The 13055-nt window shown below is 45.4% G+C and overlaps 1 protein-coding gene across 1 annotated transcript in view; it reads left to right on the top strand.

The window, feature by feature from the left end:
• The window catches only part of plekho1a (pleckstrin homology domain containing, family O member 1a), a 33509-nt gene extending 20702 nt beyond the window's left edge, over nt 1–12807 (top strand). The window contains exons 5-10 of the mRNA XM_028598092.1: nt 484–585; nt 1658–1934; nt 3413–3494; nt 5070–5232; nt 10700–10812; nt 12069–12807. Coding sequence (XP_028453893.1) covers nt 484–585; nt 1658–1934; nt 3413–3494; nt 5070–5232; nt 10700–10812; nt 12069–12807 — 1476 coding nt within the window. The remainder of the gene's footprint in view (nt 1–483; nt 586–1657; nt 1935–3412; nt 3495–5069; nt 5233–10699; nt 10813–12068) is intronic.
• The last annotated feature ends 248 nt before the right edge of the window (nt 12808–13055 follow it).

Raw genomic sequence — 13055 nt, 5'->3', positions numbered from 1 at the left:
TTGTAGTCATATTTTATCCCTTTTTGGTCATTTTTGGACCATTATTATCATCATATCTGTGTCTGAAACGTTGGAAAAGCTAAATCAGATCTATAACTACTAACTCAAAAAGCTTAAAGACAAAACTTTAAGCTAAAGAAGTCCGACTAGAGTCATTAGAGCTGAGAAAGGTCTTGTAGATACATTAACTCATCTCAGGTGCTGCATCTTAACCTTATAATGGCGGAGAAAACCCTACACTGTTAAATACCTTACACGACACACACACACACACACACACACACACACACACACACACACACACACACACACACACACACACACACACACACACACACACACACACACACACACACACACACTGTAAGGGCAAGTACAAGACCCCTAGCCCTTGTTGAAAGGTCTACTTACCAATCTGTTTGATTCAGCTCCCTCTCCTACATTTCAAGAGGCACTTGAGTGAGTTTCTGTGTCTGTGTCCAGGTGACCATCGATGAGGACGGAGCCTTGGTTCATCCCACCAGAGACCGGGCAAAGATCCCTCACGGCCGCCGGCTGCCGACCCGCGGACACCTCATGGCCGTGGTAAAGGGTTTAACTCCTTCAATCTTTGTTTTTGCCTAAAGGGTAACTTCTGTAAACCTGGACCCTATTTTCCTATGTTTTTGTGTCTAAGTAACTGATGGGAACACCTATCTTTGAAATTGGTCCAGTATTGAGCTGCTAGTTACCACCAGACTCCATGTAAATAATCAGGACTTTTAGCGTGTATAGAGCCAGCATATCTCCACCAGACTCCATGTAAATAATCAGGACTTTTAGCGTGTATAGAGCCAGCATATCTCCACCAGACTCCATGTAAATAATCAGGACTTTTAGCGTGTATAGAGCCAGCATATCTCCACCAGACTCCATGTAAATAATCAGGACTTTTAGTGTGTATAGAGCCAGCATATCTCCACCAGACTCCATGTAAATAATCAGGACTTTAAGCGTGTATAGAGCCAGCATATCTCCACATGTAAATAGGTAGGAATTAAGGGTTTATTTCAACCAAACCAGACTAGTGATTGTTGGAACAGTGGAAAGATGAACCAAGATGGCTTTTGATAGTTTTATTTAGTTTCTGTCCACTTTGAATGAAGTGTGTTTTACGATGATAAAGATCCTGTTTATTTACATGGAGTCTGGTGGAGATATGCTGGCTCTATACACACTAAAAGTCCTGATTATTTACATGGAGTCTGGTGGAGTTTGGTGAAGGTGATTTTGGGGCTGTTTCATGTTAAACTAAAAGGATCTTACTCTTTAACTAAAAGGTCGATCTCTGTAGGTATCCATCCCATAATGTTGTCACACACTTAGAATAATAATCTGAGTCTGTCATATTCCATCGCATTTTTTAAGAAAATGTGCCGCATAATCAAAGATTTTTGCCTGCAACAATCACAAAAAAACTCTGCATTTTTCTGCTTTGTACACTACACAATGATAATAACGTTGAATATCATTATATATCACATTGCACTTTTCTGCTTCTTTTTTGCACTTCTGGTTGGATGCAAACTGCATTTCGCTGTCTTGGTACTTAGTACTACATACTACACAATGACAATAAAGTTGAATCTAATCTAATCTGCTGTCATCACCTCCCCAGGCATCGACGTCTTCCCAGGGCATGCTGACCCTGGACCTGGTCGCCGAGGAGGACGGTTTCTCTCCGGACTACGATGGCGACCCACGGGAATCCTCTTGGGAGAAATTCCAGGTCGACTTGGGGGGTTCGTGTGGACAGGTGGGGTCTTCAGGGGTCGGAGTTCGTCAGCGAGCCGGCACCGACGTGTCGAAGCTGCGGGCAACGTCCAAGGAGCCCAAAGTGAAGACCAGCAGTCTGCCCAGAGGGAGTGAGCTGTCCTGGGGCAAACATTCACACCTGGAGGCCTCCAAGGTCCACAACACCCAGCAGGCACAGGTAGGGAACCCTCGACACTCTGATCAGGGCTTTAAAGGTCCTGTGGCATGAAAATTTCACTTTATGAGGTTTTTTAACATTAATATGAGTTTGTTGTATTAGGGGACCACTAAGGTCTATATAAAAGAGACTTCAGATACAGTATTAGGGGACCACTAAGGTCTATATAAAAGAGACTTCAGATACAGTATTAGGGGACCACTAAGGTCTATATAAAAGAGACTTCAGATACAGTATTAGGGGACCACTAAGGTCTATATAAAAGAGACTGTCTCGGCTAGCGGTTAGCCGAATTAGCTGTCCCCTTCCCTTCCGTGCATTCTGCAGCCTGTCTCATTCATCACCGTTAAATTGTAAAAATGTTGTACCCGCCAGGCTACAAGCCTCATTCATCACCGTAGAGAATCCAAATTGGGTAGTAAGTTTACAATGTTGGATATAGAGAATCTAGTAAGGATGTAGAGAATCTAGTTGCCATAATGGCATCTGGTAAGGATGTAGAGAATCTGGTAAGGATGTAGAGAATCTGGTAAGGATGTAGAGAATCTAGTAAGGATATAGAGAATCTAGTAAGGATGTAGAGAATCTAGTAAGGATGTAGAGAATCTAGTAAGGATGTAGAGAATCTAGTAAGGATGTAGAGAATCTGGTAAGGATATAGAGAATCTAGTAAGGATATAGAGAATCTAGTAAGGATGTAGAGAATCTAGTAAGGATGTAGAGAATCTAGTAAGGATGTAGAGAATCTAGTAAGGATGTAGAGATATAGAGAAATCTAGTAAGGATGTAGAGAATCTAGTAAGGATGTAGAGAATCTAGTAAGGATGTAGAGAATCTGGTAAGGATATAGAGAATCTGGTAAGGATATAGAGAATCTGGTAAGGATGTAGAGAATCTGGTAAGGATGTAGAGAATCTAGTAAGGATGTAGAGAATCTGGTAAGGATGTAGAGAATCTAGTAGAGAATCTAGTAAGGATATAGAGAATCTAGTAAGGATATAGAGAATCTAGTAAGGATGTAGAGAATCTAGTAAGGATGTAGAGAATCTAGTAAGGATGTAGAGAATCTGGTAAGGATATAGAGAATCTAGTAAGGATGTAGAGAATCTAGTAAGGATGTAGAGAATCTAGTAAGGATGTAGAGAATCTGGTAAGGATATAGAGAATCTAGTAAGGATGTAGAGAATCTAGTAAGGATGTAGAGAATCTAGTAAGGATGTAGAGAATCTGGTAAGGATATAGAGAATCTGGTAAGGATATAGAGAATCTGGTAAGGATGTAGAGAATCTGGTAAGGATGTAGAGAATCTAGTAAGGATGTAGAGAATCTGGTAAGGATGTAGAGAATCTGGTAAGGATGTAGAGAATCTAGTAAGGATGTAGAGAATCTGGTAAGGATGTAGCTTTAAGGAGACTTGTGTTACCTTTCAGGTCCTTCAGTCTCAAACGCCGCAGCCAGGGAAGAGGTTCAGCATGCAGGGTCGGAGTCGCTGTGCCTCCATGGACGAAGTCCTCTCCTCCAGGTACACAAACACACACACACAACACAAAACACACAAACTATCACAACACACAATATATTACACACACACACACACACACACACACACACACACACACACACACACACACACACACACACACACACACACACACAACTATCACAACACAGGTTTAGAGTTAGCCCTAATCCCCCCCCACCCAAAGTTAAGAACTTGAGTTCAACTGTAAAAGTCTCTTTCTTCATCTCTAACTTTCAAGTTGTCATTCCCTTCTCCAAAACGTCAGAAAAATTACAAAAAAAACTAAATAAAATGCCTAAAAAAGTTGGAAAAAGTGACACAGAAAACCGAGAGCTAGTTGACCAAAAAGAGTACTGGATAAAAATTGCTTACTGCCTACTACCAAAAGTTTGGACACACCTTCTCATTCAATGCGTTTCCTTTTTATTTTCATGACTATTTACATTGTAGATTCTCACTGAAGGCATCAAAACTATGAATGAACACATATGGAATTATGTACTTAACAAAAAAATGTGAAATAACTGAAAACATGTCTTATATTTTAGATTCTTCAAAGTAGCCACCCTTTGCTTTTTTTGATAACTGCAAACCCTTGGTGTTCTCTCAATGAGCTTCATGAGGTAGTCACCTGAAATGGTTTTACCTTCACAGGTGTGCTTTGTCAGGGTTCATTAGTGGAATTATTTCCCTTATTAATAAAAAAAGCAAAGGGTGGCTACTTTGAAGAATCTAAAATATAAGACATGTTTTCAGTTATTTCACACTTTTTTTGTTAAGTACATAATTCCATATGTGTCTATATAAAAGAGACTTCAGATACAGTATTAGGGGACCACTAAGGTCTATATAAAAGAGACTTCAGATACAGTATTAGGGGACCACTAAGGTCTATATAAAAGAGACTTCAGATACAGTATTAGGGGACCACTAAGGTCTATATAAAAGAGACTTCAGATACAGTATTAGGGGACCACTAAGGTCTATATAAAGGTCTGATACAGTATGTAACACTAAGGTCTAATTTTGTACTGTATCCAGTAAGCAATTTTTATCCAGTTTTTTTTTGGTCAACTAGCTCTCGGTTTTCTGTGTCACTTTTTCCAACTTTTTTAGGCATTTTTTTTACTTTTTTTTTTGTAATTTTTCTGACGTTTTGGAGAAGGGAATGACAACTTGAAAGTTAGAGATGAAGAAAGAGACTTTTACAGTTGAACTCAAGTTCCTAACTTTGGGGGGGGGTTGGGGGGGGGGGTTAGGGCTTACTCTAACCCTGTGTTGTGATAGTTTGTGTGTTGTGTGTCTGTGTGTGTTGTGTGTGTGTGTGTGTGTGTGTGTTTTCAGTTATTTCACACTTTTTTGTTAAGTACATAATTCCATATGTGTTCATTCATAGTTTTGATGCCTTCAGTGAGAATCTACAATGTAAATAGTCATGAAAATAAATTTAAAAAAAACGCATTGAATGAGAAGGTGTGTCCAAACTTTTGGCCTGTACTGTATATTACGTTAGAAGAAGTTCAACTGTCTTTACTGTCATCCTTCCCCCTCTTTCCTGTCTTCCTCTTCCTCCAGACCGGCGATGATTCGCTCCGAGTTTCGCTCGGCTCTGCGGCGTTGTCCGACCGAAGAGGAGGCTGGGGGCGGGGCTTCGGTGCAGCCCGTCGGGCAGCTGCAGAGCCTCATCGCCCAGAGGATGCAGAGAGCTCAGGAGCTGCTGGAGGAGATGAGACTGCAGGTACGATTGAACGGTGTAGCGGATAGAGATGTTCTTCTTCCCGATGCTGATTCCGATATCTGAACTTGCGCGTCGGCCGATACCGATGCTGCGTTCCAGGTAACTTGTGTTTTCATGACCTTCTAGCCGTGAAAGCGCTTGGAGTGGGAATCACCAGAGGCCTCACGATACGGTATCATCACGATACTTATGTCACGATACGATATTATTGCAATTTTAAACATATTGCAATATTCTGCGATATATTTTCCAACTTCAGATTTTTCCCACTTTGAAATGATGTCCCCAAAAGGAAACTTTGTCAACATCTGTTTTATCTAAAAAGATAAATTTGTTTGTTCATCTCACTTCAATTTATATCGCTGCAAAATGGGATTGTCAAGCAGACAGACTGACCAACACATATATAATAAAAGATTAATACTTGGCTTCTGTGTATCGATACAGTCAGATTAATTTTATTTAAAACAGGGACAATGCATAAGTTAACATGTGAAATACAAAACATTAAAATATACAATTTTACAACCACAATCACACCTAATTTACAATTAAAAACTATCATGTGCTCAATTGTTCCCCCTTCCTAAACCCCCCCACCCCACACCAACAAAGCTATGCACTCAAAGTATTGCCACAGAAAATATTGCGATACTATGCTGATTTTTCCCCCCCCACCCCTAGAAAGCGCCCTGGAACGGCAGTCAAACCCCCGTAACTTACAGCTCGGTCTCACGGCAGTTCGTGAAATGGTCACGTTATTTAATCTATTGATACGTGTTCGCGGGGACATTTTTGTCGTGTTTATTCGTGGTGGCCGGCACGAAAATGTAAACTAATGTATTTAAATGCTGGAGGAGTCATTACCGTTGCAAACTAGCCGTCTGGCTAAAAGCTGTTTCATGCTTCTTGCCAGGGGTGTCAGGTAGGGTTGGGTATCGTTTGGATTTTAATGATTCCGATTCCTAAACGGATTCTTGAAAAACTGAAAAATGACATCCAAGAAAGGCATTTACATCCATTTTGGTGAGTCCAGAGGGGAAAATATGGCATTTTAGAGATTATTTTTCGGGCATTTCCAGCGTTTATTTTTGATCGGAAAGTTGAAGACTTGATGATGATGGAGACACCTGGAGAGGCGTGATTGGGAGGAACGGCCTCCCTGATCTAAACCAGAGTGGTTGTTTGTTGTTGGACTTCTGTGCTAGTCATGGATTGTCTATAACGAACACCATGTTCGAACATAGGGATGCTCATAAGTGTACCTGGTACCAGAGCACCCTAGGCCGAAGGTCAATGATCGATTTCATAATCGTTTCATCTGATCTGAGGCCGTATGTTTTGGACACTCGGGTGAAGAGAGGGGCGGAGCTGTCAACCGATCACCATCTGGTGGTGAGTTGGGTCAGGGGGGGGGAAGACTCTGGACAGACCTGGTAAGCCCAAACGTGTAGTGCGGGTAAATTGGGAACGTCTGGAGGAGGCCCCTGTCCGACAGACTTTCAACTCACACCTCCGGGCGGAGCTTTTCGTGCATCCCTGTGGAGGCTGGGGGCATTGAACCCGAGTGGACAATGTTCAAAGTTTCCATTGCTGAAGCTGCAGCGAGGAGCTGTGGTCTTAGGGTCTTAGGTGCCTCAAGGGGCGGTAACCCACGAACACCGTGGTGGACACCGGTGGTCAGGGAAGCCGTCCGACTGAAGGAGTCTTTCGGGATTTGTTATCCCAGAGGACTCCGGAGGCAGTTGCAGGGTACCGAAGGGCCCGAAGGGCTGCAGCCTCTGCCGTGAAAGAGGCAAAGCAGCGGGTGTGGGAGAAGTTTGGAGAAGACATGGAGAAGGACTTTCGGTCGGCACCAAAGTGCTTCTGGAAAACTGTTCGCCACCTCAGGAGGGGGAAGGGGGAACCATCCAAGCTGTGTACAGTAAGGATGGGACACTGTTGACCTCAACTGAGGAGGTTATAGGGCGGTGTAAGGAGCACTTTGAGGAACTCCTGAATCCGACTAATACGCCCTCTATGTTAGAGGCAGAACTGGAGGATGACGGGGGATTATGGTCGATTTCCCAGGCGGAAGTCACTGATGTAGTCAAACAACTCCACAGTGGCAAAGCCCCAGGGATTGATGAGATCTGTCCAGAAATGCTCAAGGCTCTGGGTGTGGAGGGGCTGTCCTGGTTGACACGCCTCTTCAACATTGCGTGGAGTCTGGGATGGTGCCAAAGGAGTGGCAGACTGGGGTGGTGGTTCCCCTTTTTTAAAGGGGGACCAGAGGTTGTGTGCCAATTACAGGGTATCACACTTCTCAGCCTCCCTGGTAAAGTCTACTCCAAGGTGCTGGAAAGGAGGGTTCGGCCGATAGTCGAACCTCGGGTTGAGGAGGAACAATGCGGATTCCGTCCTGGTCGTGGAACAACGGACCAGCTCTTCACTCTCGCAAGGATCCTGGAGGGAGCCTGGGAGTATGCCCAACCGGGTCTACATGTGTTTTGTGGATTTGGAGAAGGCGTATGACCGGGTCCCCGGGAGATACTGTGGGAGGTGCTGCGGGAGTATGGGGTGAGGGGGTCTCTACTCAGGGCCATCCAATCTCTGTACGACCAAAGTAGAGCTGTGTCCGGGTTCTCGGCAGTAAGTCGGACTCGTTTCAGGTGAGGGTTGGCCTCCGCCAGGGCTGCGCTTTGTCACCAATCCGGTTTGTAATATTTATGGACAGGATATCGAGGCGTAGTCGGGGTGGGGAGGGGTTGCAGTTTGGTGGGCTGGGGATCTCATCGCTGCTCTTTGCAGATGATGTGGTCCTGATGGCATCATCGGCCTGTGACCTTCAGCACTCACTGGATCGGTTCGCAACCGAGTGTGAAGCAGTTGGGATGAGGATCAGCACCTCTAAATCTGAGGCCATGGTTCTCAGCAGGAAAGAATGCCTTCTCCAGATAGGGAATGAGTCCTTACCCCAAGTGAAGGAGTTCAAGTTCCTTGGGGTTTTGTTCGCGAGTGAGGGGACAATGGAGCGGGAGATTGGTCGGAGAATCGGCGCCCCGGGTGCGGTATTACATTTAATCTATCGCACCGTTGTGACGAAAAGAGAGCTGAGCCAGAAGGCAAAGCTCTCGATCTACCGGTCAGTTTTCGTTCCTACCCTCACCTATGGTCATGAAGGCTGGGTCATGACCGAAAGAACGAGATCCAGGGTACAAGCGGCTGAAATGGGTTTTCCTCAGGAGGGTGGCTGGCGTCTCCCTTAGAGATAGGGTGAGGAGCTCAGTCATCCGTGAGGAGCTCGGAGTAGAGCCGCTGCTCCTTTGCGTCGAAAGGAGCCAGTTGAGGTGGTTCGGGCATCTGGTAAGGATGCCCCTGGGCGCCCCCTAGGGAGGTGTTCCAGGCACGCCCAGCTGGGAGGAGGCCTCGGGAGACCCAGGACTAAGTGGAGGGAGGTCTAGCTGGGAGGAGGCCTCGGTGAAGACCCAGGACTAGGTGGAGGGAGGTCTAGCTGGGAGGAGGCCTCGGGGAAGACCCAGGACTAGGTGGAGGGATTATATCTCCAACCTGGCCTGGGAACGCCGGATCCCCAGTCAGAGCTGGTTAATGTTGCTCGGGAAAGGGAAGTTTGGGGTCCCCTGCTGGAGCTGCTCCCCCCGCGACCCGACACCGGATAAGCGGACGAAGATGGATGGATGGATGGAAGTTGAAGACTTTGAAAGGGGAGAGAGAGGGGGGGGGATGACACGCAGCAAAGGGCCATAGGTTGGAGTTGAACCTGCGGCCCACTGCGTTGAGGAGTACACCTCTATATTCGGGCGCCCCTGCTCTACCAACTGAGCTATCCGGGCGGCCAAATATGGCATTTTAAAAATAGCCTACATTTACGGTAGCTAGCTAACTGTAGACTACAGAGAAAGGGGGATATTTTTACGTTCGTTTCGGAGTGACAGAGGGAAAATATTTCAGTGACATTACATTTAACTGACACTTTTATCCAAAGCAACTTACGATTGCTATATATGTCAGAGGTTGCACGCCTCTGGAGCAACTAGGGGTTAAGTGCCTTGCTCAGGGACACATTGGTTGTATGTATGTACCACAGTGGGAATCGAACCCAGGTCTTCCACACCAAAGGTATGCATCATATACACCGTGCCATCACCACCCATGGACACATTAAGTGGAACCGAAATGAGGAATAAAAACATTTGCGTCAAAATCCGGTCCGATTCGTACCGGTTGCGTAGGAACCGGTTCCATAGTGGAACCTGGTTTCGGTACCCAACCGTAGTGCCAGACCGGGGGTGGAAAGGGGTCTGAGTACCCAGGGCCCTCATGTGATGAGGGCCCAGAAAGATGCTTGAATAAATAGCTGTGGATGTGGGGAGGGGCCTTGTACAGAATGCCTTCATACAGGGCCCAGATTGTTGTGCTACACCACTTGCTTCTTGCGTTCAGCACTGTGCGAGCGGCAATATGAACACACTACCCCCAATTATAAGGGAATGTCCCACTCTGGCCACCTTTAAGAGCCAAGTAAAGGTGTGGCTTAGAGCTAACCAAACGTGCAACCACCTCTAACTGTATGTTGTACCGTATTAGCCCAGTAGAGCATACTAATGAATTGTCCTGTTTTCCTTTTTTGTTTCTTCCTGTTTCTCCTTGTTTTATAGCAAATGTTACTATTGTATATCTTTGTCCTTTTTATTGTAACTTTAACCTGCTTAATGGACTACAGATGGAAATTAGCCCTTGGCAACAATCTGGCAAACCAGACAGTTCGCAGCAACCGTGCCCCGACCGCGCTGAACGCAAGAAACAGATTTAACGCTGGCGCATTTACAGAAAGGTTGATTGATGTGCATTGTCCTAATCCTAATAAATGCATCTGACATGGGATATAACTAAGAATCATTTCATTTATTATACAGGAAAATTTAAAAGCAGCAATTAAGGTACAATATAAACGGGACTGACTCAGTTTAAAAACTGGTTTCCAGCAGATTCCTGTTCTGCAGCAACATAGAACACAATTTCGTCACATTTATACAGGACATTATCACGGACTAAACGGATACAGACAAAATATGGACATACAAGACTAGAATAATACATGAACAATCAATGTGTTGCAAGAAGAAACCGTTTGTATGACTTTTTAAAATATGTGATGGATGATAGTGTTCGAATGTGATGGGGAATGTCATTCCAAATTTTGGTGTAAGTATAAAAAAAGGATATCTGACTAATAATGTAGAGAAATACTAGAAAACTGGAGAAAAAAATCAGATAACCAACAAACAATTACACCAGAAAGAAATCAAGCTTTATGGAAAGTATTTACAACAATTGCTTGTTTGCAAGTATACATGAACAAGAACAAGATGTCTTGAAGGATCTCAGAGATGTAATTAATCTTAGCCTAATAAATCCATCTGAAATGGGCTATAACTAAGAATAATGTGTGTGTTTTGACTGTCAGGAGTTGCAGAAGGCCAAAGCGGAGAGAGAACACGGAGGCAGCTCACCGTACCTGAAGGGCATCGACTCTCCTCGCCTCCACCACCTCAGGGGCTCTGACTCTCAGCACGCCAGGTCCGTTTCATTATTCTCACTAATATTTAATCAAATCCAGGGTTTTAAATTAACTTTTTTAATCACCAGCCAACACGGCAAGTGTATTTTAAAAGTTACCAGCCAATCAGACTTTCCTCTAACTAACTTTACTTTACGTTCAGCTCCTGGTTTGTTTCGTTCCTTAGTGGTCCCCTAATACTGTATCTGAAGTCTCTTTTATATAGACCTTAGTGGTCCTCTAATACTGTATCTGAAGTCTCTTTTATATAGACCTTAGTGGTCCCCTAATACTGTATCTGAAGTCTCTTTTAAAAACCTTAGTGGTCCCCTAATACTGTATCTGAAGTCTCTTTTATATAGACCTTAGTGGTCCCCTAATACTGTATCTGAAGTCTCTTTTATATAGATCTTAGTGGTCCCCTAATAATGTATCTGAAGTCTCTTTTATATAGGCCTTAGTGGTCCCCTAATACTGTATCTGAAGTCTCTTTTATATAGGCCTTAGTGGTCCCCTAATACTGTATCTGAAGTCTCTTTTATATAGACCTTAGTGGTCCCCTAATACTGTATATGAAGTCTCTTTTATATAGACCTTAGTGGTCCTCTAATACTGTAGCTGAAGTCTCTTTTATATAGACCTTAGTGGTCCCCTAATACTGTATCTGAAGTCTCTTTTATAAAGACCTTAGTGGTCCCCTAATACTGTATCTGAAGTCTCTTTCCCGAAATTCAGCCTTGGTGCAGAATTACAGCCACTAGAGCCAGTCCCACAATGAGCTTTCCTTAGTATGTGCATGTCTGTGTCTGTAGCTATTGAGGAGGTGAGAGGGGAGGGGGGGCAAGGTGGAGGGTGGGGGTGGTCTTGACCAACTGCCACTTTGCTCGTCTGAAAGCCATGATGTCTCTCTCTCATGGGTGGGCCAAATTCTCTGGGCGGGCAAAGCAGAGAAAGGGGAGGCAGATTTCAGATCGGCCCATGTGAACTTTCATTTTCTCAAAGGCAGAGCAGGATACCCAGGGCTCGGTTTACACCTATCACCATTTCTAGCCACTGGGGACCATAGGCAGGCTGGGGGAACTCATATTAATGTTAAAAAAAACTCATAAAATGAAATTCTCATGCCATGGGAGCTTTAAAGAAAAGCTTTGGGTAAAGCCAAGTTCTGTTGATTTACACCATGCTCGTTTGAGCAGTATGACTTGAAATGTGTGCTGCAAAGCCAAATTCTGATCGCAACGTTTAACTTGATTCTTGTTCCCACCCCTTCCTGCAGCAAGTCGCCCGGATCTCCGAGGAGCCGTAGCAGCGACTCTCCTCGACTGCGGGGGAAAGACTCTCCCCGCCTGAGAGGCCGAGAGTCTCCTCGCGCCAAAGCTAAGAGGAATCGCTCCAAAGGGACCGACTCGCCTCGTTCCAGAGGATCCCAATCGCCCGCTGCGAAAGCAAGCGACTCCCCTCGCCTGAAAGATTTGCCGCGGACAAAAAGCTCCGACGCGCGTTCCCCGAAACTCAAGGGATCGCGTGGCACCTCTCGGCCCGACGATGAAGAAGACTCTGCCGTGCAGAAGTCGGCAGAATCAACGCCCCCGGTTCAAGAAGTCGACTCACAACAAGGGAGTGAAACCGACTCGCCGCGTCCAAATCGGAAGGACTCGGCGAGCATTTCAGGGTCCTTCGACCCTTCGCGACCCCAAACTGCCGACAGGCACCCTCCGCCCGCCTCGCCGCCCGCCCTGCTGTCGGAATCGGAGCTGCGGCTGCAGCGCCAAGAGGCCGAGCGCCTCCTGGAAGAAGCTGTGTCGTCGTGGAAGGAGGCGCAAGAAGTCCTGCAGGAAGTGAAGGAGCTGCAGAGCCAGACACTGCGGCGGCAGCGCCGGAGAACCTACGAAAAGATGTCGTTGACGGCCGCGGCGGCTGGGTTGCCCAGGGCGACCCCGGCAGCGCCGGCGGCAGATGAGGACGGCACGCCGAACTCGCCAACATCCCCCGAGGACGAGTCCGAGACGCCTTGACGATGGGGATTTTCTTTCTTACAACTATTCCTTGAATTCAGTTTTCTCGAAGGACATTTTTCAGCATGCTTACACGCAAACAAAAAAAAGCAGACAGGGATTTGCAATAATTTGGGGGGATTTTTGGGGGATTTTTAAATGTTTTGCATCTTTTAATCTGGGGGGATAATCCGTGGGATGCACGTGAACACTTGAGCAAACACGGATTGTTTTAAAAACCAGCAATATACAGTTCTTCCCGGGAGGTT

The sequence above is a fragment of the Perca flavescens genome, chromosome 14 (genome assembly GCF_004354835.1).
Source record: "Perca flavescens isolate YP-PL-M2 chromosome 14, PFLA_1.0, whole genome shotgun sequence".
Classification (NCBI taxonomy): domain Eukaryota; kingdom Metazoa; phylum Chordata; class Actinopteri; order Perciformes; family Percidae; genus Perca; species Perca flavescens.
Note: the sequence above shows the minus strand (reverse complement) of the source record. Positions and strands in the feature narration are given on the sequence as shown.